The sequence below is a fragment of the Macaca mulatta genome, chromosome 17, assembly GCF_049350105.2.
Source record: "Macaca mulatta isolate MMU2019108-1 chromosome 17, T2T-MMU8v2.0, whole genome shotgun sequence".
Lineage (NCBI taxonomy): Eukaryota > Metazoa > Chordata > Mammalia > Primates > Cercopithecidae > Macaca > Macaca mulatta.
The window spans coordinates 107,386,406-107,414,244 of NC_133422.1; the positions used below are offsets into that span (position 1 = coordinate 107,386,406).

At 52.2% G+C, this 27,839-nt stretch overlaps 3 protein-coding genes and 1 long non-coding RNA gene across 15 annotated transcripts in view; 2 read left to right on the forward strand and 2 right to left on the reverse strand.

The window, feature by feature from the left end:
- F10 (coagulation factor X) overlaps positions 1-6,793 on the forward strand; it is a 27,013-nt gene extending 20,220 nt beyond the window's left edge. The window contains 4 exon segments of the mRNA NM_001104584.1: positions 958-1,202; positions 3,835-3,952; positions 5,305-5,924; positions 6,688-6,793. Of these exon segments, the coding sequence (NP_001098054.1) occupies positions 958-1,202; positions 3,835-3,952; positions 5,305-5,906 (965 nt within the window). The 3' untranslated portion in view covers positions 5,907-5,924; positions 6,688-6,793.
- Positions 5,120-12,785, reverse strand: LOC106994402 (uncharacterized). Its single transcript, XR_013407782.1, has 6 exons — positions 10,895-12,785; positions 10,374-10,656; positions 9,897-10,096; positions 9,309-9,419; positions 8,221-8,449; positions 5,120-6,769 (listed from the first exon to the last, which is right to left on the reverse strand). It is a non-coding gene; the product is annotated as an uncharacterized LOC106994402 (long non-coding RNA).
- On the forward strand, positions 8,924-23,772 carry PROZ (protein Z, vitamin K dependent plasma glycoprotein). Of its 9 annotated transcripts, none has more exons than XM_077974095.1 (8): positions 8,924-9,291; positions 10,536-10,699; positions 12,289-12,313; positions 13,849-14,010; positions 15,377-15,508; positions 15,923-15,990; positions 20,903-21,020; positions 22,972-23,772. In XM_077974095.1, exons 1-8 carry the CDS (start codon positions 9,222-9,224, stop codon positions 23,481-23,483), a joined length of 1,251 nt encoding a protein of 416 aa, XP_077830221.1. In that variant the 5' UTR covers positions 8,924-9,221; the 3' UTR covers positions 23,484-23,772. The 9 variants fall into 9 exon arrangements, with proteins under 9 accessions (XP_077830221.1, XP_077830214.1, XP_028693204.2 ...); XM_077974088.1 differs by having other exon boundaries at positions 9,087-9,291; positions 15,434-15,508; XM_028837371.2 differs by having other exon boundaries at positions 9,091-9,291; positions 13,897-14,010; positions 15,434-15,508.
- The window catches only part of PCID2 (PCI domain containing 2), a 51,902-nt gene continuing 38,941 nt past the window's right edge, over positions 14,879-27,839 (reverse strand). Inside the window, exons 15-16 of one of the 4 annotated variants that reach the window (XR_013407781.1) lie at positions 24,350-24,463; positions 15,801-16,053 (exon numbers count right to left, since the gene is read on the reverse strand). The gene's annotated coding sequence lies outside the window, so the exon portion shown is untranslated. Of the gene's footprint in view, positions 16,054-21,833; positions 24,464-26,923; positions 27,387-27,839 lie in introns of those variants that run through there. The other 3 variants (XM_077974098.1, XM_077974097.1, XM_077974099.1) reach the window with 3 other exon arrangements.

Below are 27,839 nucleotides of genomic sequence, written 5' to 3' on the forward strand. Positions count from 1 at the left end.
AAGATGAGTGATGAAGAAAAGACCGGGTTCCAGATGCATCCTTCAAGCACTGCTTCAATTCTATGCCTGAAATCTCTCAGCAAGCGAAAGACACCGTGGCTGACCTTGCTACTGGCAATGACATTCAAGCTTAAGCTGGTTAAAAAATATTTTAACTGAAGTCATTTCTTGACATACATGCGAATATTTTTTAATTCTAGAAATAATCACAAATCCATTTAAAACCAAGGGTGGGCCGGGCACGGTGGCTCACGCCTGTAATCCCAGCACTTTGGGAGGCCAAGGTGGGTGGATCACCTGAGGTCAGGAGTTCAAGACCAGCCTGGCCAGCATGGTGAAACACTGTCGCTACAAAAAACACAAAAACTTAGCTGGGTGTGGTGGCACATGCCTGTAATCCCAGCTACTCGGGAGGCTGAGGCAGGAGAATTGCTTATACAAAAGGAAGCTTCCTAACATGTAGCATGGCCTCTGAAAACTTTTTTTTCCTCAGTGTTTCATTAGGAAAAGTTTTCCAACACACAGCACACTGGAATGAATTTCGCAGGGAGCCGCACACGCCCAGCACCTGGGTTCTCCTGTCGGCGTCCTCTGGCCAGATGCATTCATCCCATTTTGCCCAGCCCCTTTGGCTCTGTCCATCCGTCAAGCTTTCTTGACTTCTTGGTGCATTTCCAGGCTAATCGCAGACGCCCACACTCCCCTCGCTGCCTGGGCTGCTGCCTGGGGTCCAGTGTTCACAGGCTGTCACGTGAGGGGAGGCCAACGCTCGGACGGCTGCACTCACCCGTGGACCCGACCCCTGCCGATGTGGCGCCTTGCCCCGCAGGCCCACTGCCCCTCCGGGTGCCCCCGTGCTCTGCCTCCTGGCTCTCTGACTCTCCACTAGGGTGAGCCGTGCAGGGTGTGGGGAGCCTGTCTCTGTGCTGAAGGCCCCGGCCGTCCTCTTTCTTTCAGGACCCTACCCCTGTGGGAAACAGACCCTGGAACGCAGGAAGAGGTCAGCGGCCCAGGCCACCAACAGCAGCGGGGAAGCCCCCGACAACATCATATGGAAGCCGGATGACGCAGCCGACCTGGACGCCACCGAGAACCCCTTTGACCTGCTTGACTTCAACCAGACGCAGCCCGAGAGGGGCGACAACAACCTCATCAGGATCGTGGGCGGCCGGGAATGCGAGAACGGGGAGTGTCCCTGGCAGGTAACAGTGGGACGGCCCCTCGGGCCTGCCGGACGGACCACCTGTCCCGCTGTACACCTCGGGGGGGCCAGCCCGACATTCGGAATAGCAATCTGGGAAGGCACCGTCCCGCACTAGGACAGAGGGTCTCCGCCACCCAAGTCTACCTGTCACCTCCCTCTGGGCAGCCAAGGAGGCTGTAAGCTCCACAGGGAAGGGGCTGGGGCTGAGGGAGAGGCTGGGCCCGGGTAAGTCCGCCTCACCCCCATCCCACTGGGCATTTCCGTGGCTACCCGTGGTGTGCCCAGGATGATGCTGTCCTGTGAAACAGAAAAGAGGGAGAAGGCGCAGTCAGGCACTCAAGTGTCCTCAAACCTCCCCTATACCAGGGGACAGGGCTAAGGCCAGGGAACAGCCCACGGCAGGGGCGTCAGCGGGGGTGGACAAGGCCTAAAGCCAGGGAACAGCCCACGGCAGGGTGTCAGCGGGGGTGGACGAGGCCTAAAGCCAGGGAACAGCCCACGGCAGGGCGTCAGCAGGCGAGAGGACGGCGCGGGGGTGGGCGAGGTCTCCATCCGCTCTTCTGTTTGACGGGAGGCAAGAAGAGTCGGTGTCCTCGCTTCATGTCTAATTTTGGAAATTTTTTTTTTGAGACGGAGTCTCACGCTGTCGCCCAGGCTGGAGTGCAGTGGCGCGATCTCGGCTCACTGCAAGCTCCGCCTCCCGGGTTCCCGCCATTCTCCTGCCTCAGCCTCCCGAGTAGCTGGGACTACAGGCGCCCGCCACCGCGCCCGGCTAATTTTTTGTATTTTTAGTAGAGACGGGGTTTCACTGTGGTCTCGATCTCCTGACCTTGTGATCCGCCCGCCTCGGCCTCCCAAAGTGCTGGGATTACAGGCGTGAGCCACCGCGCCCGGCCTAGACTGGGGTAACTTATAAAGAAAAAGAGGTTGAATGAACTCACAGTTCCACATGCCTGGGGAGGCCTCACAATCACCGTGGAAGGCGCAAGGCATGTCTTACATGGCAGCAGCAAGACAGAGAATGAGAGAACAAGCAAAAGGGGTTTCCCCTTATAAAACCATCAGTTCTCGTGAGACTTATTCACTTCCACCAGAACAGCGTGGGGAAACTGCCCCCACGATTCAGTTACCTCCCACTGGGTCCCTCCCACAACACATGGAAAATACGGGAGCTACCCTTCGAGATGAGATTTGGGTGGGGACACAGCCAAACCATGTCGCTGGGCATCCTGTATTTTCTCTGGCAACCCTCACTTGGACTTGAATTTTCAATGCCCAAAACCAGAATGTTCTCTCCTACAAGCAAGAATCTCAGAGCTGCCAGCACCCCCATGAACTCCCCCAGGCCTTCCTCCACCCCAGGCCATGTGGCTGGTGAGCCTCTGTCTAATTATAAAGAGCCAAGCGAGAGAGAGAGGGATGCACTGAGGCGGCTCTGCGACGCATGTTTGTTGAGGGCTTTCTGCGTGTTGGGCACTGAGCCAGGCGCTGGGTAGGTGGGATATGAAACCATGAAACCCCTCTCTGACTGACACACAGAAATCTAAACCTAGTTAGGGAGCTGAGACCCAAATCCTCCCAATCCCAAGCACTATGTGGTTGGGGCAAGAACCTCAATGCAGGAGACCCCACTGAGGATGAGCAGGAAAAGCCTCCTGTGTGGCTGAGGAGCTGGACTTGGAGCCCCAGGCGGGGTTTTGGAGGGGGTCCCGGGCTGGGGGACCGAGGCGGGGCGCCCTGGAGGGCTCACTGGAGGGGCCCTCGCCCAGTCTGTTGAGGTTTGTGATTCTTGTTTCTTGGTTCGAGTCTTGGCAAGTGGGCTCATCTGCATCTTTAGGAAGAACAGTTGGTGTTCATGTCTTAGCCTGAATTTCCCTCATGTAAGCTGGATGATGAATTGACAAATTATGCAAAAAGAGGCAAAAAGATGACCCCTTTTCTAGCCATGAATGTTTTAAGAAATCCTTTTAAGACTCGGTATTGTCAGTAGTTTCATTGGTCTGCACATGCGCCCAGCCACTATCACAGGACGGGAAACTCCCCAGAGAAAAGAAAACCAAAATATGCAAGTCCAGCTCCCCTGGGACAGCTGCGGCAGCCCTGTCAGTGCTCGCTCCCCTGGGACCATCTGCGTTCCAAGCCCTGGCAGGGAGGAGACCCTTCACAGGAGCTGTCACAGGGACCCCCAGGAAGTCACTGGGATGGAGGCGTCCGTGCACCGTGGGGGACAGGCTCACACTGCTGAACCGTTGGGACACCAGGCAGGCGCACCGGCGGAGGCAGATGTTTCTGTACAGACTGGCGTCTCCTGGTCCCGGGCAGAAATCCTGCCACAGAGACTCCCACAGGGAGCGTCTTTTCCAAAGCGTGGGCAGATGTGTTGTGTGTTTGAGACTCTGGAGAACACTGTGATGGATTTGGTAGAAAGGTGAGGTGACTCCCTGTGTCAGTGAGTGTGTGGCACAGGCGGAGAAAACAGACAGACAAGGAGCTGTCTTTGGGTGGACGACAGACCGGAGAGGACAGCTTGGTATGGGGAGGGCTGGGCAGTGCCACCTGAAGGGCTGGCTTCTCAGTCAGGCAACACCCGTCCATGGCCAGCCACACTGAGCCTGTCACGTCTGTCACAGGCCCTGCTCATCAACGAGGAAAACGAGGGGTTCTGTGGTGGCACCATTCTGAGCGAGTTCTACATCCTCACTGCAGCCCACTGTCTCTACCAAGCCAAGAGATTCAAGGTGAGGGTAGGTAAGTGACCAACAGCCCCCAGGGAGGCACAGTCACTGTCTGCTTTTCAGAGACCACCAGAGCTGATGGAATTTGTTGGGAACACTGCTTAAAATCCTGAAATCCTATTTGTAGGGGTTAGGGGCGTTTCACAGAGGAAGAAGATGAGGAAGCAGAGGAAGGGGAAGAGTGGGGAGGAGGATGGGGAGGGGGAGGGGAAGCAGCCCAGCCCTTCTCCCACTGGGTCTCTGAGTCTCTGGGTCCCGGGTCTCTGGGTCTGTGTCCAGCTAATGTTTTATGTCTCAGTGTCTTTTATTGGGAGCCTTCCAGACCTCCCTCACTCTTTAACATACTCTGAGCACCAAGCACCTCTGTCTCTTCTATTTTTATTTGTGAGATTGTTTCATTAGCATCTGTCTTTGTCCACTAGAGCTGCTCAGTGCAAACCCAACACAAGCTACAAATGCAAAGCAATATATGTAAACTGGTATTTTTCTAACCCTAAATGTTCTATTATACATTTTTAACTATAAAAAACAGGCTGGGCGCGGTGGCTCACGCCTGTAATCCCAGCACTTTGGGAGGCTGAGGCGGGTGGATCACCTGAAGTCAGGAGTTCGAGATCAGCCTGGCTGGCATGGCGAAACCCCATCTCTACTAAAAAATACAAAAATTAGCCGGGCGTGGTGGCACGGGCCTGTAATCCCAGCTACTCAGGAGGCTGAGGCAGAAGAACCATGAACCCGGAAGGCGGAGGTTCCACTGAGCTGAGATTGTGCTACTGCACTCCAGCCCGGATAACAGAGCAAAACTGTCTCAAAAAAAAATACATACATATATGTTTATATATGTATATTATGTATATATGTACATATACACACATACATACAGATTTTCACAATCTATCTTAACACGTTGAAAATATTTTTTCCACGTGTAATCATGTTAAAGGTGTAATAACACATTCTGCACATTTTCTTTCATGCTAAGTCTCTATTTTACGCTCATGGCACAACTATTTTACATTTTCGGCTGGCAGCCACACTGCACAGCCTGAGTCTGGGATGCCAAGCCTTTGGCCCTGGTACACCTCATTGGTGCCCACGACTGGCACGGAGGATGCACCCACCCAAGGACACAGGAGTGGCGGCCGTCCAAAGAACCAAATGTGTGAGACATGACCAGTGGTTCCCTGGGTAGCAAGGCTGACGGTCATTTTTATTTGCTGCTTTGCATTTCCCTTTATTTTCCAAATTTTCAAAAGTGACCACGTGCCATTTTTAATTAAAAAAAAAAAAAATCCTTAAAAAGCAACGGATGTGCGAAAGCATGGCCCCGGCTGAGCTGAGCACAGGCCCCCCCCTCTGTCCCAGGGGACCGGGACATGGAGCAGGAGGAGGGCGGCGAGGCGGTGCACGAGGTGGAGGTGATCATCAAGCACAACCGGTTCACAAAGGAGACCTATGACTTCGACATCGCCGTGCTCCGGCTCAAGAGCCCCATCACCTTCCGCATGAACGTGGCACCCGCCTGCCTCCCCGAGCGCGACTGGGCCGAGTCCACGCTGATGACGCAGAAGACGGGGATTGTGAGCGGCTTCGGGCGCACCCACGAGAAGGGCCGGCAGTCCACCAGGCTCAAGATGCTGGAGGTGCCCTACGTGGACCGCAACAGCTGCAAGCTCTCCAGCAGCTTCATCATCACCCAGAACATGTTCTGTGCCGGCTACCACGCCAAGCAGGAGGACGCCTGCCAGGGGGACAGTGGGGGCCCCCACGTCACCCGCTTCAAGGACACCTACTTCGTGACAGGCATCGTCAGCTGGGGAGAGGGCTGCGCCCGGAAGGGGAAGTACGGGATCTACACCAAGGTCACCGCCTTCCTCAAGTGGATCGACAGGTCCATGAAAACCAGGGGCTTGCCCAAGGCTGAGAGCCGTGCCCCAGAGGCCAGCACGTCCTCTCCATTAAAGTGAGATCCCACGCAAGGCCTGGTATGTCTCTCGATTGCCGCCTTGCCCTGGCTTCTCCCGCCATCGGGGTGGGAAGGTGAAGTACGTCTGGAACCCGAGCTCCCGCCCTTCCCAGCTAGGCTGGGGATTCCTCCAGGGAATGTTCTAGTCTGTTCTAGATGGGCAGGATGGAGGCTCCAAGGATGATACTGTGCTGTGACTGCCATGGGCATTCCTTTCCCTGGACAGCTTCCTGTGTCTGGGTCACGCCCAGAGGCAGGTGGGAGCCTGTGCAGGCCCCGTGGGGTCGGGAGGGGCCCACACGCTGGCATGTCCTCCCCAAGACCTCCCACCTGGCCTGGTCTCTCTTGTTCCCCTTGGGAACTGGACACCTCCCCGGTGACTGCCTAGGACTCACAGACTCCCCGGTAGGGAAACGTCCAGAAAGCCTCTTGTTGGGGCGGACGTTTTGCATTGACCTAAACCATCGGGTGCTCTTCAACCGCACGGTGCCAGGCCCCACCCCAGCTTGGGCTTGCATGGTGGGGGCGCACGGACATCCCCCGGGTGGGTGACCTGTTCACCAGGCGGTGACCTACCTCACACCGTGGGCCCCCACCCTGGCCACCCTTAGAATCCCCTGGGGGCTTTAGCATGCCTGCATCCAGGCCACAGCCTGGCCCCTGAAATCAGTCTCTGGAGTGAAGCTGGCCAGGGGCTTCTGGAAGCTTCTGGAGCTCCTCAGGGGCTGAGTGGCGGTGGTGTGGCAGGAGGGGCTTCAGGGGGCTCCTCCTTCTCTCCTCAGGTCCAGATGTTGAGTCCTTACCCCGCTGCATCCGGCACTGTCCCTTGGCCTCAAGTTAAATGGCCATGAAAACCAAGTGAACCTTCAGTAAACAGAAAAGACTCCAGATAAGGCCTGCCGTGTGTCTCCCAAACATCCCCTGCAGTTTGCGTCTTGTGTAATGTCCCTAAGCAAAGTTCAACAGTTCTAGTACAAAAACTCCCCCAAAAAGTCATGAGCTGGGCAAAACCGTTCGTAAACAGATGTTGCGAAGTTAGGGAAAATCAAAGTGGACAGGTGTTCGACCTCCCAGAAACGGTCTGAGGAGGGGCCTGTCTCCCAGCGTGGGCGGGAGGGCGTTCCTGGCCTGCCCGCTCTGAGGCCTCCTCCATGGAGCCAGCTGTTGGGCTCCTCGCCAGCCCTTGCTGGAGGAGCGGCTTCTGCCTCGGAACTAGCACGTGTTGGGCTGCATTTCCTAGGCAGCAACGTGGTCCCCACAGCCCCAGAGGTAAACCCTGGACTTGGATTCCCGTTTCTGGAAATCAAAGGTTGAGTGGGGTCCAGAGAGAACTCTGGGGAAAAATTTACAAGTGAAGCCCGCCATCACCATCCCTGTCTGCACCCCTGGTTCCTGCCACACTGGGTGCCCGGTGCCCGTGCCCGCCTCGGGATAGAAAGGAAACCAGAGGCTGCAGAGAGAAGGGCCTGGGGGGTCGCAGCTCAGCATCTGCCGAAGCCCCATCCAGAAATAGGGTCTCGTCCAGGGAGGTGCGGGAGGAGAGGCCCCAGTCCTGGACGCGTGCTCGGTGTTAACGTCTCAGCTCTGTGGGCTCCTGCGCTGCTGTGGCGGGGATTTTCTCTCTGCCTGAACATCTCCTTCTTCATAAGTAAAGGCAAGTGGGTTAAACCCACGTCATCTCCATGTTCACTCAGAATGGGCTAGGCCTGGGCCAGGGGACACTCTGTGACCTGAGACCCCCAGAATCCCCTGAGGGAAGCCCAGCTCTGTTTTGGGAAATAACTGAAGTGGCTGCTCGTGTGAGGTGAGACCCTGAGGACCGCAAGCAGCAGGCGGTCACGGCGGGGAGCAAAGAGGGGGGAAGTGATTCCCCCGAGAGTGAGGGAGAGACAACCTGCAGCAAAGCCCCATCGCCTCCCGCAGTGACTCCTCCGCTCCCCCTGGGAGACCCCTCAAATTCTCCAAACCTTGCTTCCCTCTGCCCTCCTGGAGCTTGGCCATTTCAGCACATGCACTGCCATCCTCCCAGTCGTTCAGCCCAAACCTTGAAGCCATGCTGCCCGACCCCATTCATCATGAATCCCATCAGCTTCCCCTTCGTGAAGCATCCAGACTGCAAACGTGCTTCCCGCTGCATGGCTGCACCCCCGCCCCGTCCGGGACTAGCCAGCAGCCTCCCTTTTGACTTCTCTGGAATGTTCTGTTCTCCACACAGCAGCCACAGTGATCCCTTCAGAGCACAAATCTTTCCATGTCAATTCCTGTTCCCTCCAGTATCTTCCCAACACAGTGGAAAGGAAACACCAGGTTCTTACCTCAGGCTTCAAGTGCTGATACGGTTTGGCTGTGTCCCCACCCAAATCTTGTCTTGAACTGTAATTGCCATAATCCCCACGTGCCGAGGGAGGGACCCCGTGGGAGGTGATTGGATCATGGGGGAGGTTTCTGCCACGCTGTTCTTGGGACAGTGAGTCTCATGAGATTTGATGGTTTTATAAGCATCTGGCATTTCTGCTGCTTGCACTCGTTCTCTCTGCTGCCACCCTGTGAAGAGGTGCCTTCTGCCATAATTGTAAGTTTCCTGAGGCCTCCCCAGCCATGTGGAACTGGGAGTCAACTAAACCTCTTTTCTTAAATTACCCGGTCTTGGGTATTTCTTCATAACAGTGTGAGAAAGGACTAATACAAAGGGCCTACATCTGAAAGCAGCAAATTACAACCCTAGGGCCAAATCTGGCCCCTTAATAGCTCTTATAAATAAAGCTTTATTGGCACAAAACCAAGTGTTCATTCATGATTGCCTGTGCTGCCTCTGATACAATGGTGCTGAGCTGTAGTGACAGACACCATTTGGCCCTTACCCCCTTTCTCCCTCCTCCCTCCCTCCCTCTTCTCCCCTTCCTTCCTTCCATCTTCCATCCTTCTCTCCCTCACTCACTCCTTTTTCTTTCCCTCGTTCCTTCCTGTGTATTCCACACACACTTAGAACATAAGCTGCATTGTGACTTTGTCCCACCCACTGCTGTGTCCCCAGGCTGGGGCTGTGCCTGTCTCACCTCCAACTCACTACACACGGCATGGGTGTCTCCTTCCACCATGCACCTGCTGCCTTTACCCTCCATTCTCTGTCTCCCTAAATATCTCCCAGGGCCCTCTGAGCCTTCACTGTTCATTTCTCTGCCTGGCCTCAAACAGAAAACGTCAGGAGGGAAGCACACAGCTGTGCAGGTCATGCCCCGAGGCTCCTGCTGCCAGCACCTCCCCCAGCCTGGACTTTGGCTGTGTTTGCAGCCCTGTCCCAGTGCTGCGGGTAGGAATGGCAGGCTGCATCCCGCTGCTTCAGGGCCTGGTCCTGGTCCTCGCCCTCCAGCGTGCGGAGCCCTCAGGTAGGCGTCTGGCTTACCTGTCTGTCGTGCCTGTGCTGTGTCCTTGATTCAGTCCACGGTGGATTTGTAGGTGACACTTTTCCCAGGAGCCGGAGGAGCCCTGAGTGCCCAGACTTGTCTTAATTCCCCTGAAAAAGCCGTTTAGGTCTTTATCATTTGGTGACAAGTATTTGGGACATGATGGTGTCACTTGGGGTCCTCCCAAGAGATGCCCAAATGGAAAGAAGCGTGTGTGCAGGAGATTCGGTGGGGAAAGGCCAGGGAGGGGGGAGGGGGTGGGGCAGGCCGAGCCCAGACTGGAGGTGGGAGGGGGTGGGGCAGGCCGAGCCCAGACTGCAATGTGGGCAGAGAGCGCCTTGGCCAGGCCGGCCAGGAGTGCTCAGTCTTGAGTCAGGAGACACAGCCAGGGAGCAGCCACCCTGCCCGCCTGCCACCCTTCTACCACCAGCCACTTCGCTGGAGGAACAGCCACGGACTCCATCCTGACTCTGCCTGCACACGCGTCCAGGAAAGCTGCAAGTCAAACACCCAGCGTCGCTGCTGGCCCCATGGTCTCCCTCTGGAGAGGCTGACCCCCCGCCCCCACCGCCCTGCCCAGCACTTACCGTGGCTGGACTTAGCTGAGCCGTCCCTGCTGTAACCCTCAGCACCGAGAGAAAGAGAGGCAGGATGTGAAGGGCCTGGGCTTTGACCCTCCGGGAGAGGGAGAGAATGTGCTTTGGGGCCCTTGGGCAGGAAGAGCCTCTAGAGACCACAGCCGCGGGCAGACTGGTTTGCCTTCTCCTCCTGGAAATCGCAGAGCCTGCTGCAATGTATAAGTTTCTTCTCTTTGTGTTTTATCAAGATGTTAAATCCTGTGCACAGAGGCAGCACAGGAGCTGATGGCTCTTGGTCCCCAGTTCTCAGCACAATGACCTTTGACCCCAGCTCGGCCTTCCTTCGCACTCGGACCCAAAACCCAGTTGGAGACCTCCCTCTTCCACTTTCCCGACTGAGGCCCGTGGCCTCTCTGCAGAACCTTAATGTATCTGCACTGATCCCGGGGCTGGTCCATTCGCCCAGAGGATGAAGTGCTTGCCTACCTCGGGGGAGGTAGTGGCGGGGTGGTCCTGAGGCTCTCGAAGGCTGAGAGCCTGTGGAGACGGAGGGGCAGGGGCTGGCGACTGGCTGGGGTGGAAGCCAGGCAGTTCTGGAAAGTAGGGCCCTCGGTGCTCCCAGTCACCGTCTTCTTGTCTTGTCTGTAGTATTTCTCCCGGCCTCCAAAGCAAACGACGTTCTGGCAAGGTGGAAGCGCGCGGGCTCCTATCTCCTGGAAGAACTCTTCGAGGGAAACTTGGAAAAAGAATGTTACGAAGAAATCTGTACCTATGAAGAAGCAAGAGAAGTGTTTGAAAATGAAGTGGTCACTGTATGTACCCCCCACCACGAACCACAGGCTTCCTCGTTATTTAGACTTCTGCTGACCCAGGGAGCATCATTTCTCAGAGATTCAGCTTAATTAATGAGCCTATTTACTTACTGATGAGGTTGACACAATCCCAGTTTTACAGATGAGGAAACAATTTAGAGAAGTGACTTAATCCACCCACTGATCCACCCTTACCTACAGCAGGTGAGTGGGGCCAGAAGTCAGCTCAGACCCCACTGGACTTTCTTCAGGTCAGGCAAGGCCCACACACTGATCAGACAGTCCAACACACACGCCGCCCAGCTTGCGGTGACTTTCAGAGAACTTCATGCTTTTAATAGAGACCTTAAAAAAAAGCTTGAAAACAGAAACGTCCTCTCTGGGATGCCACATAGTAAGAAAATCATAATCCGTGCTTGGGATTACATAAATGATTTGCTTCACATGTGACTCTGTGTATGCTCTAAATAACACAAGTAAGAATTTGCTATTTTATTTATTTATTTTTTGTATTTTTTTGAGACAGAGTCTCGATCTGTGGCCTAGGCTGGAGTGCAGTGGTGTGATCTTGGCTCACTGCAAGCTCCGCCTCCTGGGTTCAAGTGATTCTCCTGCCTCAGCCTCCCAAGTAGCTGGGACTACAGGTGCCCGCCACCACGCCCGGCTAATTTTTTTTGTATTTTTAGTAGGGACGGGGTTTCACCATGTTGGGCAGGATGGTCTCAATCTCCTGACCTCATGATCCACCCACCTTGGCCTCCCAAAGTGCTGGGATTACAGGCGCAAGCCACCGCGCCCAGTCTAAAATTGATTCTAAATTAAATGTTGACCTGTTTCTCAAGTATAATTTTTAATGTTTTTAAAATTCTAGTTTCTTAAATACCTATCTATAAGATAACTTATGAAATAGATCATTTTTAATACAACTCAGAGAAATCCTACAGGCATGTGAAAAGTGTAAAAATTTTTCAAAGTATTTTGCCCTAAATTTCATTTTTCAAACTTCTGGTACAGAAAATTGTTTTTCATTTACTACTTATGACATTGTTCAAGTTGTTAGAAGTCCAAATATGATCTTAGGATATGCCATTTTTTATACATTTTCTTTCTAGGCTTCAAGTCTGAATAATTCTCCTAATTTTAGATACTCCTACTCCAAACTAAGCGTCCCCACTCCCTACACAGGTACATATCTTTAAAATTCAACTCGGTTTATGAAAAGTGAAAAGGTGATGTGACTTCTCTATCACATGCTTTTGTGGAGGGTGGCGTGGAGATTGGCCCTAGGAGGGAAGGGCCACATTAGGGGCTGTGTGTGGCGGGTTTGTGCCACGTCACAGACTCCGGCTTTCCTCAAATAGGTGCTGGTAAGCACATGTTGAGTAATTTATCTTACAGATACATCTAGTTACTACACATTTAACATAAACAATTAGGCTGTAAAACAGGAAAACCGTGCATTGTTTCAAACACTATTGTCCCATTAGGTGAATAAAATCAACATTTTCTTACCTTCAAGTTCATCTACAGGAAAGAATATAGAAAAACAAATGTCCTGTTTGTAACACTTTTATGTTTTAATTCTAAAGGATGAATTCTGGAGACGATATAAGGGTAAGCGGTTTCCTTCATCTCCTCAGAAGTATTAATTCCTCGGGATGAGGTGAGGGGTGGGCTTAGGACGCTTCATGACCCCAGGTCGGCGGATGTCAAGCCTTTGGCTCCAGAACCCGTGATGTCTCTCCAGGGAAGGGCGCAGCTCGGACTCTGCCCGAGGACCAGGTCAGGAAGCCCCTGGGCTCTGCCCCCAGGGCCACAGGCAGCGGCCGGTTTATCTTGCCCAGCGTCTGGGTAGTTTCTGGGCACTCTGGGACACAGGCCACAGGCCAGGAGGCCCCCCCAGAGCAGCTCCTCCATCCGCCTGGCTCCTGGCTCCTGGCTCCTGGGCTCCTGGCTCCTGGGCTCCTGGTTCCTGGGCTCCTGGGCTCCTGGGCTCTGGGCTCCGGGCTCCGGGCTCCTGGGCTCCTGGGCTCCTGGGCTCCTGGTTCCAGGTTCCAGGCTCCTGGCTCCTGGGCTCCTGGGCTCCTGGTTCCAGGCTCCTGGCTCCTGGCTCTTGGGCTCCTGGCTCCTGGCACCTGGGCTCCTGGCTCCTGGGATCCTGGTTCCTGGGCTCCTGGCTCCTGGGCTCCTGGCTCCTGGGCACCTGGCTCCTGGGCTCCTGGCTCCTGGCTCCTGGGCACCTGACTCCTGGCTCCTGGGCACCTGGCTCCTGGGCTCCAGGGCTACTGGCTCCTGGCTCCTGGGCACCTGGCACCTGGCTCTGGGCTCCTGGCTCCGGGCTCCTGGGCTCCAGGGCTACTGGCTCCTGGCTCCTGGCTCCTGGGCTCCTGGGCTCCTGGCTCCTGGGCACCTGGGCACCTGGGCTCCTGGCTCCTGGCTCCTGGGCTCCTGGCTCCTGGGGTCCTGGCTCCTGGGCTCCTGGGCTCCTGGGCTCCTGGGCTCCTGGGCTCCTGGCTCCTGGGGAGCCTCATGCTGCAGCAGGGTCAGAACCTGTCTCAAATTTTGGAAAGTGATGGCCCCCATGGAGACTTTGGTTGCGGGACTCCTCCCGAGGGAGTAGTTCTAGGTGGGCAACTGCAGAAGAGCATGGGACAGAAGTGACATAGATGGAGACCCACAGGGCTGGGGGAGGCCTGGGAATGAGTAAGCAAAGAGCTGCAGCCACCACCAGACAAGCATGGAGACAACTGGGCACAGAAGGAAGCGGGAGAGGCCTGGGAGGCCGGAGAAGGGCTGATGGGGCAGGACAGAGGGGGCCACATGCGGACGAAGAAAGGGTGCCCAGCAGAGCGGGAGGCACCGGCAGCCGGACCTAAGTTCTGAGCGGGAGTGTCCTGGGGGCCAGACGACAGCATGGGGAGCAGCACGAGTGGGCTCAGTCCCCGTCCCTGCCATCCCCTGCCCCCCAGCCTCCTCCTGCTCAGGTCCCCGTCTCTGCCACCTCCCCCCATCCTCCTCCTGCTCAGGTCCCCATCCCTACCGCCTCCCCCACCCTCCTCCTGCTCAGGTCCCCGTCCCTACCGCCTCCCCCACCCTCCTCCTGCTCAGGTCCTCGTTCCTGTCACCACCCCCGCCCTCCTCCTGCTCAGGTCCCCGTTCCTGTCACCACCACCCTGACCCCCACCCTCCTCCTGCAGGTGGCTCCCCGTGCATCTCCCAGCCCTGCCTCCACAACGGATCTTGCCAGGACAGCATCTGGGGCTACACCTGCACCTGCTCCCCTGGCTATGAGGGCAGCAACTGCGAGCTGGGTGAGGCCCCAGCCGTCCCCTTCCCCCAGGGCCTCCCTGGGCAGGCAGGCCTCACATCCTCGGCCAGGGTCCCAATGGGCCCCTCTTGGGGTGTAGACACGAAGGTGCCTGTGTGAACCACAATTTGGCTCACCCCAGTGGATTCCTCTCATCCCAATCAGATTCTCCTCTGGAAACCACACCCGGTGGGGCTGGCAGAATTCTGAGTTGCCCCTTCCAGACAGGTCCCCCATACTTTTCGTGGCATGGGCCCCCTCTCCTCCCCACCCCCGCCTCAACCATTCACAATCTGCTCACAGGCTGGGGGTCACACACAGGCGTCCTCAGGGCTGGACCTACCCCAGTGGGAGACTGCAGACCAGGAAGACGAAAAGCACATAAACAAATATCCTTAAATATCCGCCAAATGTCAGTGTCCGTAATCGCCAACTACAGCAACAAGTGTGCTCCGTCCTCAGCACCGCTGGTCAACTCGGAGCCCGTTTCTCTGGGGAAAAACCTTCCTTCCAGCCCAGCCCTCTCCTCCGAAATCCGGATTTCTGCTCCATCTGCCTCCTTGATGCCTCAGCTAGTGCCTTCACAGACATCCCAAATTTACCACGCACCAAACGGGGCTTTGACCTTCACCCACCTGCCCCTTTCTTAATCTCCGCCCTCTGGGTGGACAGCCCCCATCCCCGCTGCTCGGCCAGCACTGACGTCTCACTCACCCCTCCCATCCCACGACCCCGCCTCACAGCAGCACATTGAAGGGAACAGCCAGTGCAAGGCAGCAGAGAAAACAGGTGTGTGGATTACAGTCCACGTGGAAATACATCCAGGGCCACATTTTCTAAGAACAGATGGAAGTGCCATCACTCATGGAGTCTTTTTTAAAAATTTTATTTATTTATTTTTTTGAGACGGAGTCTTGCTCTGTCACCCAGGCTGGAGTGCAGTGGTGTGATCTCAGCTCACTGCAAGCTCCGCCTCCCGGGTTCACGCCATTCTCCTGCCTCAGCCCCCTGAGTAGCTGGGACGACAGGGGCCGGCACCACGACCGGCTCCTTTTTGTATTTTTAGTAGAGACAGGATTTCACCGTGTTAGCCAGGATGGTCTCCATCTTCTGACCCCGCGATCCACCCACCTTGGCCTCCCAAAGTGCTGGGATTACAGATGTGAGCCACCGCGCCCAGCCTCACTCATGGAGTCTTTGTTTTACATGCACATTCCTGAAATACGGAAGTCTGGCAAACACTGACACAAAGGGCAACGGTCTGAAGAGAATGAGGACACATGGACCAAAACACCAGAACTCTGTGTGCAAGGCTGTAATCAAATGCCAAGCCAGCATTTCTGGTCTTTTTTTTTTTTTTTCCTTTTCAGCTAAAAATGAATGTCACCCGGAGCGGACTGATGGGTGTCAACACTTCTGCCTTCCAGGACAGGAATCCTACACGTGCAGCTGTGCTCAAGGCTACAGGCTTGGTGAGGACCGCAAACAGTGCGTTCCCCACGGTGAGTGCTCAGACCACAGCAGCCTCCAGCTTCCAGTGCCAGTGACCCTGTCCACATCCTCCTTCCTTCTTCTGTAGTATTGGGTGAAGCCCACAGATTTGTGATAAGGAGTTGCCACGACTCAGAAGGTGGTCCGCGTCTCCATGCTGGAGCAATGGCAATGCTAGAAAGTGCAGTTTCTGTCACTCGTGCTTGCTCGGACCACGCTGAGCTAAACCATGAGCGCCGTGAGGGGGTGGCTTAACTCCAGTCTGAGTGTCTGTGTGAATTATTGCACATTCATCAGCATTAAGGATACGATTATAATGGTTAGTACCACAGCCGGAATTATGCAATGGTTAACACCACAGACAGAGTCCGATATTCACTGGGAAGGCGCTGATTTTTATTCTCATGTCGCTGCCGCAAATGCAGACCAGTGTGCCTGTGGGGTGCTGACCTCCGAGAAGCGTGCACTGGATCTACAGGACCTCCCGTGGCAGGTAACAGAGCGCTCTCCGCGTGCTTCAATTTATTGTTACGACTTTCACCTTACTTGTCATTTCCTAAAGAGAAACGTAACGACTAAGTGAATCAGTCATCCTGACTTCGATGGGCTACTGACTACATTGACTAACCTCTATTCCCACTTCAAAGTGTTTTCTAATGCCAAGTTCATAACTTCAGCTGTCTTCATTGCTTGCCTCAAATACAAAAGGATAGCATTATTTACAGCCCCCAAGACCTTTCCTCTGCAGTTCCAAACTGTTACCAATGTCATTTCCTCAGAACATAAGCATCTCGAAGTCACAGCACGCCTGGGAAGCGCTTCAGCGATGGGCTGCCCCAACCTGGGGACCTGGGTGTCGTCACAGAGCGGCTGAGTGGCAGCTTGGGCACCAGCTCAGGGACTGACTCTGCTCTCGGCTGCTGGCCTGGCTGGCATTCTAGCTTTGTTATTTTGTTCACTAAATTTCTCTAGTTTGGCATTCACTTTTGTTCTTCTCCTTTTCCCTTCCTTGGCTGATTTAGAACTTAACCATTCACTTGTTTTGGGGGGGTTTTTTTGTTTGTTCTGTTTTGTTTTGAGATGGAGTCTCGATCTGTCACCCAGCCTGAAGTGCAGTGGTCCAGTCCCAGCTCACTGTAACCTCCGCCTCCTAGGCTCAAGCGCTTCTCCTGCCTCAGCCTCCTGAGTAGCTCGGATTACAGGCATGCGCCACCACGTTCGGCTGATTTTTATTTTTAGTAGAGACGGGGTTTTGCCATATTGGACAGGATGGTCTCGAATGCCTGACCTCAAGTGACCCACCCGCCTCAGTCTCCCAAAGTGCTGGGATTACAGGCATGAGCCTCCATGCCTGGCCTCATCTTCACTTTGTTTATTTAATGGTCACTCTTGACACATAAACATCCATATTCAGCACATGTAAAGTCAGCTATTTCTCCCTCCTCAGGCTAAGTCCCAGCACCTCATTCTGGGTCCATTTGCTGTCTGGCCAGTATTTTATTCTTTTCTTGCTTTCTGTATAGCTTCACAAAATGGATATTACGATTTTTTTTATTATGGTTTTATGCCACCAACACTGGCTTTGATTTACTTACCTCATTTTCCACTTTCCTTGCCTTTCACACCTCTAACACTATTATCTCCTTCTGCCTGAGTATATCCTTCAAAACAGCCTTGTCCAACAGAAACGCAATGTAAACCACATAATTTAAAATTTTCTAGTAGCCACAATAAGTAAAAGCATGTGAAATTAATTTTGATAATATATTTTATTTAACCCAATATGTGTCACTAGTTCCCCATGTAATGAATATAAACATTATTGAGGCATTTGCCTTTTTCCTTTACACTGAATCTTTGGAATCTGGTGTGAATTTACACTGAGGTGCAGCCCTCATGTCCACATCTGTACCCGGGTGTGGCGCCGTGTGGATGGCACAGCCTCAGGGGCCCCCTTCGTGAGGGCCTGTGAGTAACAAGCCCCTGAAGTTTCTGTGTGTGACATGCTTCAGTTTCCCCTGATTCTTACAAGATAGCTCTGCCCAGCCCACTCTGGCAGCCGTGTGGACTGGGAGAGAACAGGATGGAGCTCAAGGACTTGAAGCCACCCAGCTCCAGGGTAGAAAGGAAGAGACTGAAGGGAGGCAAAGCAGACAGAGTGATGGAAGGCGGGGATGGAAGCGGGAATGGTCTATCACCAGCTTCGTAAACTTCCTCTCAATCTTTTATCACCCTTCCTCCCCAAGCTTTCTAAAACAGTTCTTCCTATCGCTGTCTGCCCCATAAGTGCACTGAGGGTGGGTACCTGGGAGGCCCAGAGTGCAGTGGTCCTCCATAGGTGGTGACAAGGTCCGGCTCTACCACCTGCAGGCTGTCTCCAGCTTCCCAGCTTACCCAACTGAAGACAGGGTGTGGTTCTAGTCTGTAACCATAGCACTCATACCAGCAAGGCTAAGAGCCATATAACCGAGGAGGTGGCATTCTCTAAACACAGCTGGTGTGTTTAAGACACAGGACATGGCCGGGCGCGGTGGCTCAAGCCTGTAATCCCAGCACTTTGGGAGGCCGAGACGGGTGGATCACGAGGTCAGGAGATCGAGACCATCCTGGCGAACACCGTGAAACCCCGTCTCTACTAAAAAATACAAAAAACTAGCCGGGCGAGGTGGCGGGCGCCTGTAGTCCCAGCTACTCGGGAGGCTGAGGCAGGAGAATGGCGTCAACCCGGGAGGCGGAGCTTGCAGTGAGCTGAGATCCGGCCACTGTACTCTAGCCCGGGCTACAGAGCAAGACTCCGTCTCAAAAAAAAAAAAAAAAAAAAAAAAAGACACAGGACATTATTGGCTTAGGCAGGCTACATACTATTAGGTTTTTACTCCAGTATTATACATTGTTCTGAAGTTATTTAACTGAATATATGGAATTCCCTAAAACAAACTTTGAAAAGGAGAATTAAGTGTCCTAGCAGGATATAGGGTTGAAGATTATTTTTAGAACTTCCTTGTTTCTTACATCCTAGGGAAGAAATTTTACTAAAAGTCTGGCAGACTGATGGCATAAGTGCCCCCTTCTCTCGAACTTGGTTTTATCCCCTTTAAAGTGAGGATCTCACCCCCAGAGTTGCAGTGAGGATTACAGAGAATGTTCTTGACTTATGGTAGGTATTCAACAAGTGGCAGCTATTACTCATAAACACATAAAGAGTTCCAGGAACGATGCCACGGTAAAGTTGAAAACTCTTTTTTACTTTGCTCAGCATTTTGTATTTTATCAGACTGTTGAAAATTGTAACACTTAACACTTCCAGAGCCAGCACCCGTACTATGTGGGTACATGCTTTATTTCATTTAATCCTTCAAATAACTTGTTTTCTCCTTTTGCATCCCTGATAATATTATTTGCTCTAAAATCCCCTTTGTCTGATATGGATATAGCCACTTTAGCTTTCTAATTATTAGTGTTAGCATTATCTTTTTCCAATCTTCTACTTTTAACCTATTTGTATTTTTATAAAGTACATGTTTAAAAAATAAATAAGGTACATGTTTTATATGTAGTATATAATTGGCTTTCATTTATATCTCTCTGTCTTTTAATTGGGGTATTTAGGCCATTTTACATTTATTATAATTGCTGATATGTTTAGGGTTAAAGCTATCATCTTGCTATTTTTTTTTCTCATCTGTTCTTTCCCCCTTTTTCTGCCTTCTGTTAGATTAACTATATCTTGTTAGGATTCTGTTTTCGCTCCTTTGTTGGTTTACCATCTCTGGTTCTTTGTTGGTGGTTGCTTCCCAGTTTGGAGAATACATCTTTACCGTATCACAGTCCACTCCACCTTCGCCGACGCCACATCCGCTCGCTGTAGCGTGAGTCCTTAGCTGGGACCGCAGGTGTGCACCACCACCATGCACAGCTAGTTTTTAAATTTCATGTAAAGACGGGGTCTTGCTATGTTGCTCAGGCTGGTCTCAAACTCCTGGGCTCAAGCAATCCTTCCACCTTTGCCTCCTAAAGTGCTGGGATTACAGGCACAAGCCACCGTGCCCGACCGGCCCATTATTTTCAGATTTTTTTTTCTCTCCTCCTTCTCCCTGCTCTTTTTTGGGAATCTAACTACATGTATCTTAAGCTGTTTGAAGTTCCATAGCTCAGAGACAGTCTGTTCGTTTTTCAAAGATCTCCTTTCTTTCCGTGTTTTACTTCTGATAGCTTCTGTTGTGACGCCGTCCAGGTCATCGATCTGTTCTTTTGCAATGTCTAATCTGCCATTCATCCTGGGCAGGGGATGTTTAACCTCATATACTGTAGCTGTCATCCAAAAATTTAATTTAGGCTTTTAAAACTACATATTTTTGTTTCTACTTAACTTTTTGAATATTTGGACTATAGTTACAATCACTGTTTAATTGTCCTTGTCTACTAATATCTGTCTGTGCTGACTCAGTTTTGGGAGATTTTTCTTCTCATTATGGGTCACATTTTCCTGTGTGTTTGTATGCCTGGTGATCCGTAACGGGTTTCCAGACATTGTGAATTTTATCTTGTTAGGTGCTGAATATTTTGTGCTCTATACATACACTTGGATATTGTCCTGGGACTCAGTTAAGTTGGAAATACTTTCATCCTTTGGCATACTGCTCTTAAGATTTGTCAGTAGGACCAGGGCAGTGCTCAGTCTAGAGTTATTCTGAGTACTGAAGTGAAACCCTTCTGTGCATCCTGCCCCATGCCCCCGAGTCAGGGATGTTTTAACTCAGCTGGTGGAATCGCTATTCCCAGCCTGCGTGAGTGTCTAGCACGGGTCCTGCTCACCCTCCTGAGTGGTTCTTTCCTGGCCATTATTAGTCTCCATGTGCACATGTGATCACCACTGCTCTGCTGAAAACTGCTAGGCATGCGGCCATCCTCCAGCATTCTCTACCAAGCTCTCTCCTCTGAAGGACTCTGTTCTGCAAACTCCAGGCACTGTGGTCTCACTGGGCTCTCAGCTTTCTCTCTTCAATTTAGGGAGTTGGCAGGGCTCCAACTGAGATGCCCCGTCCTGCCCTGTGCCAGGGAAATTCTGGACAGTAGCTGAGACAGTTGTTTCTTGGGGATTACAGTCCCTGAAAACCATCATTCCACAGATTTTGTCCATGTTTTGCTTCAGGTGGGAGGGTCAGTCTGATCACTGTTACCTCACCTGGGCCGAAAGGGGAAGTGCCGGCCCCATTTAATCCCTGAGCAAATAAAAGCTTAGATTGTCAGCAATTCGATAACAATCCTGTAGCCATTTGAGTGCTGGGGCAAGATTCAAATACGGCTGTCTGCCTTTGGAGTCCATATCCCTAACCAGTAGACTTTACTGCCCCTAATCCCGCAAACTGTCAGCAGCTATTTATTGCCTGTTTTGATTTTTAAAGGTAAAGTTAACAAATGCCGAAGGAAAAGACTTCTGTGGTGGTGTTATAATACAGGAAAACTTTGTACTGACAACAGCAAGATGCTCACTGTTACACAGGAATATCAGTGTAAAAACATGTAAGTATTTTATCATGAGTTTTTATAAAACCACATTGGAAATACACTATTCTATGTAAGAATGAAATGAAAAATTTAAAATTGGACTGTTTGTTTCTAATGCAACATAGAACTGAATTTACTGTCAATAAAACTGAGATACTTATAAATTCAGAAAGCACATGCAAAATACCTAGCACACACCGGGGTCCAGCAAGTGCTAACTCACACTCGGCAAGGGAGGCAATCGCGACGGGCAAGTGCTAACTAACACTCGGCAAGGGAGGGAATCGCGACGGGCAAGTGCTAACTCACACTCGGCATGGGAGGCAATCGCGACGGGCAAGTGCTAACTCACACTCGGCATGGGAGGCAATCGCGACGGGCAAGTGCTAACTCACACTCGGCATGGGAGGCAATCGCGACGGGCAAGTGCTCACACTCAGCAAGGGAAGGAATCACGACAGTCAAGTGCTAACTCACACTCAGCAAGGGAGGGAATCGCGACGGGCAAGCGCTAACTCACACTCGGCAAGGGAGGGAATCGCGACAGGCAAGCGCTAACTCACACTCGGCAAGGGAGGGAATCGCGACGGGCAAATGCTAACTCACACTCGGCAAGGGAGGGAATCGCGACGGGCAAGCGCTAACTCACACTCAGCAACGGAGGAAATCACAGCCTACTAAGGATGACTTCTTTTCCCACTGAAATCGAGCAGTTGTGGCATAAGAGATGGGTAATTGACTAAAAATCAGAAGAATGGGGCTTGAATCCCTCAGCAGTTGAGACTTTGGGCTGAGACAGTGGCCTTTTCATTGGCTTATCTGTGCCTATTTCTTTTTTTCTTTTTTTTTTTTTTTTTGAGACAGAGTCTCACCCTATCCCTCAGGCTGGAGTGCAGTGGCACGATCTAGGCTCACTGCAACCTCCGCCTCCCAGGTTCAAGCGATTCTCATGCCTCAGCCTCCCAAGTAGCAGGGATTACAGGCGCCCACCACCGTGGCCGGCTAATTTCTTTGTAATTTTGTAGAGATGGGGTTTCACCATGTTGGCCAGGCTGGTCTCGAACTCCTGACCACAGGTGATCTGCTGGCCTTGGCCTCCCAAAGTGCTGGCATTACAGGTGTGAGTCACTCCCCCCGGCCATGTGCCTCTTTCCTTATCTATCCAAACACACAATAGCTTCTAGCCCATCGGGAGGCTGCAAAGTTCCGTATTAACCTGTCAACATGCTCTGTAATGACTCTGAAGAACCTCAACATAAATATGTTTTTACTCTTCATCCTTAATTTTTTTTTTTTTTTTTTTTTTTTGAGACAGAGTCCCACTCTGTTGCCAAGGCTGGAGTGCTGTGGCACGATCTCGGCTTACTGCAATCTCCACCTCCTGGTTTCAAGCGATTCTCCTGCCTCAGCCTTCTGAGTAGCTGGGACTACAGGCGTGCACCACCACGTCCCGCTAATTTTTTGTATTTTTAGTAGAAACAGGGTTTTGCTATGTTGGAAAAGCTGGTCTTTACTTCTGGCCTTAAGTAATCCACCTGCCTCGGCCTCCCAAAGTGCTGGAATTATAGGTGTGAGCCACTGCGCCTGGTACCCTTACATATTTTTCAATCAACAAAATAACCTGAAAACCACTTCTCAACAGCCAATGTTTGATTGGCCTGGAGAAGTTCCACATCACTGCTCCCTACTTTTTAATCATTTCACCACACCTCACTGTACTCCAAAATAGAAGAACTGACCTTGACTGTTTTTAAACGCCGTGGCACTTGGTTGCAATGGTGCAATCTGCAAGTGGCCTTTCTGTCCACAGAAAGGGACAGTGTCCACACCATGGGGCAGTGAGCCTGCAGGTCCTCCAGGGTCGGTCTCTCCCTCCTCACGTGGCTCACTGAGAAGCTCGTTTCTGAGCATTATGTCACTCTTGAAAATCAGACTGTAAAGAACTGGTGATTGTTCATGATTTCAGATTTTAACAGAACGAGCCAAGACCCACTGATGATCAAGATAATGCGTGCCCATGTGCACATGTGGTATGACGCGGACACGGGGGAGAATGACCTGTCACTGCTGGAGCTGGAGTGGCCCATCCAGTGCCCAGATGCGGGGCTCCCCGTGTGCACCCCTGAGAACGACTTCGCTGAGCACCTCCTCATCCCACGCACTGGGGGCCTCCTCAGCGGCTGGGCACGCAATGGCACTGACCTGGGCAACTCGCTAACCACGCTGCCTGTCACACTTGTGGAGGGGGAGGAGTGCGGGCAGGTCCTGAATGTGACTGTCACCACCAGGACCTATTGTGAGAGAAGCAGTGTGGCGGCCGTGCACTGGATGGAGGGAAGTGTGGTCACCAGAGAGCACAGAGGCTCCTGGTTCCTCACAGGGGTCCTGGGCTCGCAGCCAGCAGGAGGGCAGGCTCGCATGGTCCTTGTCACCAAGGTCTCCAGGTACTCACTCTGGTTTAAATGGATCATGAACTAACTGAAACCCAGCCAGAAAGAACACAACCTGAAGTGGGATTCCAAGCTTGCATTGCCACCACGGAGCGCACTGAAACTTCACCACACGCTTAGAGGCCGTCACAGTCCCAGGCCACCGCTCAGCCCCAGGCCACCCGCTCAGCCCACGGAGCAGCAAAGCCGCCCTTGCTGGGCCATTTACCGAGCACTGTGACCTTTCTTTCCCTGGATCTCTTTCTCTCAATAGAGACCTTCAGAAAAAACATGAGATGCATTAAATAATAAAATAAGATAATCTGTCAGTCATAAAACAGTCTGGTTTCCAGAACATCTTTCCTTCTCCAAGTCCAGTGTTCTCTGTGCTCAGGGAACAGCCACCCCGGCCCGCACACAGGCGAGTGTGTTCTGGTGCAGAAGCCGCAGCAATCGCCGGTTACAGCAGAAAGTGACCTCCTCTGTCGGTTCCCCAGTTGCCATGGGGACTGAGGACCATGGCTCAGTGCAGCAGCAGCCACTCAAAGCAGGTTGGCAATGGAGGAGAACGACCCTGGGGGTACCTCAGAGAGGCAGCATTAGAGGAAAGGGCCAGGGAGCACGCGAGAGGCTGAGGAGGCATGTCAGCGTCTCACGGGGTTGTGCACCAGCCCTTCTCTGGGAGAGTTCCCACAGAAGGTTCCAGGGCCCCGGGTCAGGGCTGAGCACTGAGTCCCAGCTCTCTGCTCATCCCACCAGGTGGCTCTTAGACAAGTGCTCCACCTCTTCATGCCTCAGGGTCGTCCAGGGTGGAGTCACAGCGCCTCACCAATGGGCTGATGGGCAGCTAGGGCGACGCTCAGCACTGTTGTGGCTTGAGTGTGTGTCCCTTCAAAACTCGAAATTGGAACTTACCCCAAGATGACGGCATGGGGAGGTGGGGCCCTCGGGAGGTGATCAGGCCATGAGGGCTCTGCCAGCCCCTACCATCTCTTCTCCCACGCGAGGATGCTGCAGCGAGGTGCTATCCTGGAGACAGAGAGCCCTCAGCAGACACCAAATCTGCCGGCACCCAGATCTTGGACTTCCCAGCCCCCAGATCTGTGAGAAATGAGTTCCTGTTGTCACCATGAGACTCCATGGTATTTTGTAGAACAGACCAGGACAGCACATACTGAATCACAGTGACCACCTGCTGTCATGAAGGCTGCAGCTGCAACCCAAGTACCAAAGACAGGGCTGCAGTCCAGCCCCCAGTGAAACTTCCTTGGAGACTGGAGCTCCTAGCGGGGTCTGAATCTGCACTGAAACGGACAGAAATGGTGTAAATGTTCACATTTTAACTCTGACTTAGTTAAGGAAGGGACACAGCTGCTTCTCCACCAGTGTCCTTGAGCGACACAGAGCTCACAGCGGCTGCCTGTGGGAGGTGGGCAGACGAGGGCCGCTCAGCTCAGGCAAGGGTGAGGGCCAGCTGCAGGCGCCTTGGCCAGCAGAGCCTTGTTGAGGAGCACAGAGGACTTTTAAAAAGGGGACTGAAAATGTAGGCAGACAAACAGTCTCTTGAGTTGAAAACAAGTGACACATAACTTGGGTTTTTAAGCCTTACTGTTCTTCAGCACACTCTCTTTCATTTACTCTTTAATCCCAGAATTAAACTTCTTTTCTCCAATCTGTAGATGAAATGGCCCATTTCTCTGAAAGGACCTTGGCGAAAAGCAACACTGTAATTTAAGGCAAATTAATGGGGAGGGGAGTTTAAAATTCACTAGGGTGAGTTTTAAAGTCTTAGTGAACTTTGGCTGTATTATTCTCAAACTATAATAAGGTAATTAAGTCACTGCTTTAAATGCCTACTAATAATTTTAAAATCCGCTAATGAACATGGCAGGCTTTCTGTACACAATGCTGCAGAAATGTCTGCAATCTTGCTTCTGGTACTTCTATTACAAATTTGGATTTACTAAACTAGAGTGGAAGCCCTGCTTGAAAACTATTCCAGGCTGGGCGCGGTGGCTCACGCCTATAATCCCAGCACTTTGGGAGGCTGACGCGGGTGGATCACGAGGTCAGGAGTTCGAGACCAGTCTGACCAACATGGTGAAACTCTGTCTCTACTAAAAATACAAAACAAAACAAAAAAATTGCCAAGTGTGGTGGCTCACGCCTGTAATCCCAGCTACTCAGGAGGCTGAGGCAGGAGAATCACTTGAACCGGGCAGGCAGAGGTTGCAGCGAACCGAGATCATGCCATTGCACTCCAGCCTGGGCAATAGAGCAAGACTCCATCTCAGGAAAAAAAAAAAAAGAAAAGAAAACTATTTCAAACACAGCTGGGCAGAGGCAAAGCATACGAAGACCCTCCCTGCATAATGGTGAAATCTGTGAAATCAGGGACAATCAGAGAAAGCTACAGGCCAAGACTGTCAGCAGACATGAGGGGCCTTCGAAATGAAAGAACTACTCTACTGGTGTTTAATGACACGCTTAGAAACCGCACCATAAACAAATCTAACAAAACAATAAAACTCAAGAAAAGGGAAGCTAGCTATGACTCTGTTTTCCTTGTTTTTTGAGACAGGGTCTCTGTCTGTCACCCAAGGCTGGAGTGCAGGGCACGATCCTAGCTCATTGTGGGCTCGACTTCCTGGGCTCAACTGACGCTCCCACCACAGCCTCGACTACAGGTGCCACCACCATGCCCAGCTCATTTCTGTATTTTCTGCAGAGATGGATTTTGCCATATTGCCCAGGCTGGTCTCGAACTCCAGGGCTCAAGCAATCTAACTGGCCTCAGCCTCCCAAAGTGCTGGGGTCATAAATGTGAGCCACCACGTCCAGCCTGTGATGATGTTTTAAAAGGACCAAACAAGTTTACACTTGGGCAGAGATTAAGTCCAACATCTGAATCCATGCAAACACACTGATATATGCCCACATGGACACCCATGAACTTGAATGCTGCCATGCTGGACATAGGCCTTGATATGTTTTGGCTCTGTGTCTCCACCCAAATTTCATCTCGAACTGTAATCCCCAGGTGTCAAGAAGTGACTGGATCATGGGGCGGCTCCCCCATGCTGTTCTGGTGATAGTGGGGCAGTCCAATGGGCGCTGATGGTTTTAAAAGTGGCAGTTTTCCCCACGCTCGCCTCCCCTTCTGCCATGATTGTAAGTTTCCTGTGCCCGCCCCGCTGGTCATGTGGAACTGTGAGTCCATTAAATCTCTCTCCTTTACAAATTACCCAGTCTCGGGCAGTTCTTTATAGCAGTGTGAGAACAAACTGACACAGGCCTGAACACCAAGAGGTAAATGTAAGGACACCTACACTGAGGTTGTTTCTTTCATTGCTAAGAATAACCATCCAATTACCTTAAAGTATCAGTCCTTGACTTTAGGTGTCACTATGGATGGTTCAATATGTTACCCAGAAATGTTGACAAACCTGAACTTTCTACCGCTATTAAATCCAGAATGAAATTCAGGTATGTCAGTAGAAATTCCAATATTCAAATTACTGTAAGAAAATCACTTAAATCAAAAGTTGAAGGATGTTCAAGGCCCATGCTGAGCAGCAGGGAAGATCAGATTTCCTTACCCAACACTGAAAGAGAACAGGGCCCCACTGGACACATGAGTAGCTAGAAAACAGACGCAGCACCCAAAGCCTTCACCGACATGAGTTCGCTCCGTGTCTGCCCCACAGGACGTAGGAGGCACTTGTCACGACTGCCAGCGCTGAGGACCTTGCTGCTCATGGGGAGCAGCTCTGTAGGTCAAGAGGATCCTTGGCATGAAGTCCACAGGCACAGGCGCTTGCCCTCCTGCAGTTCATGTGTGTGCGCGGCAGTCCACGGCTGGAATCCGGGTGTGACTTAAGAGAGAGCAGGGCATACAAGAGATCTGGCTTCCCTGGCTCTGCTGGGATCTGCGCTCCCAGAATCCAGCTCCCTGAGTGTGGAAAGAAACAGGGGAGCCCACCCATAGCCCTGCTGAGCCCCAGGTGAGAGCCCAGGGCTGATACATGGGAATGAGTCACCTTCAGAGGGGCCCATTCAGGCCCCAGAAGAGCCCACAAACTTCCCCGCCCAGCCCCGAAGAAACTGTAGACCTGCAGATGTAGGAGCGAGCTAAGGAGTGCCGCTGAAGCCCTGGGGCAGTTCCTGCATCCAGGGGAACCTGAGGAAGGAGCCACACAAAGTGAGTCCTGCACTGTGAAGCCCAGAGAGACAGAAAGAGGGATTCACACTTTGTAGCATAGCTTCTCCTTGCACAAGCAGCTTTCAAATGCAGTAACTTTGCAAAGATGAGCTAATATGGTTTGTGTGTTCTTCTTTAGTAAATTTGTCATAAACAGGGAAATGTGCACACTCTGAAAAATGGCAGTGCTGGGGACTAAACTGT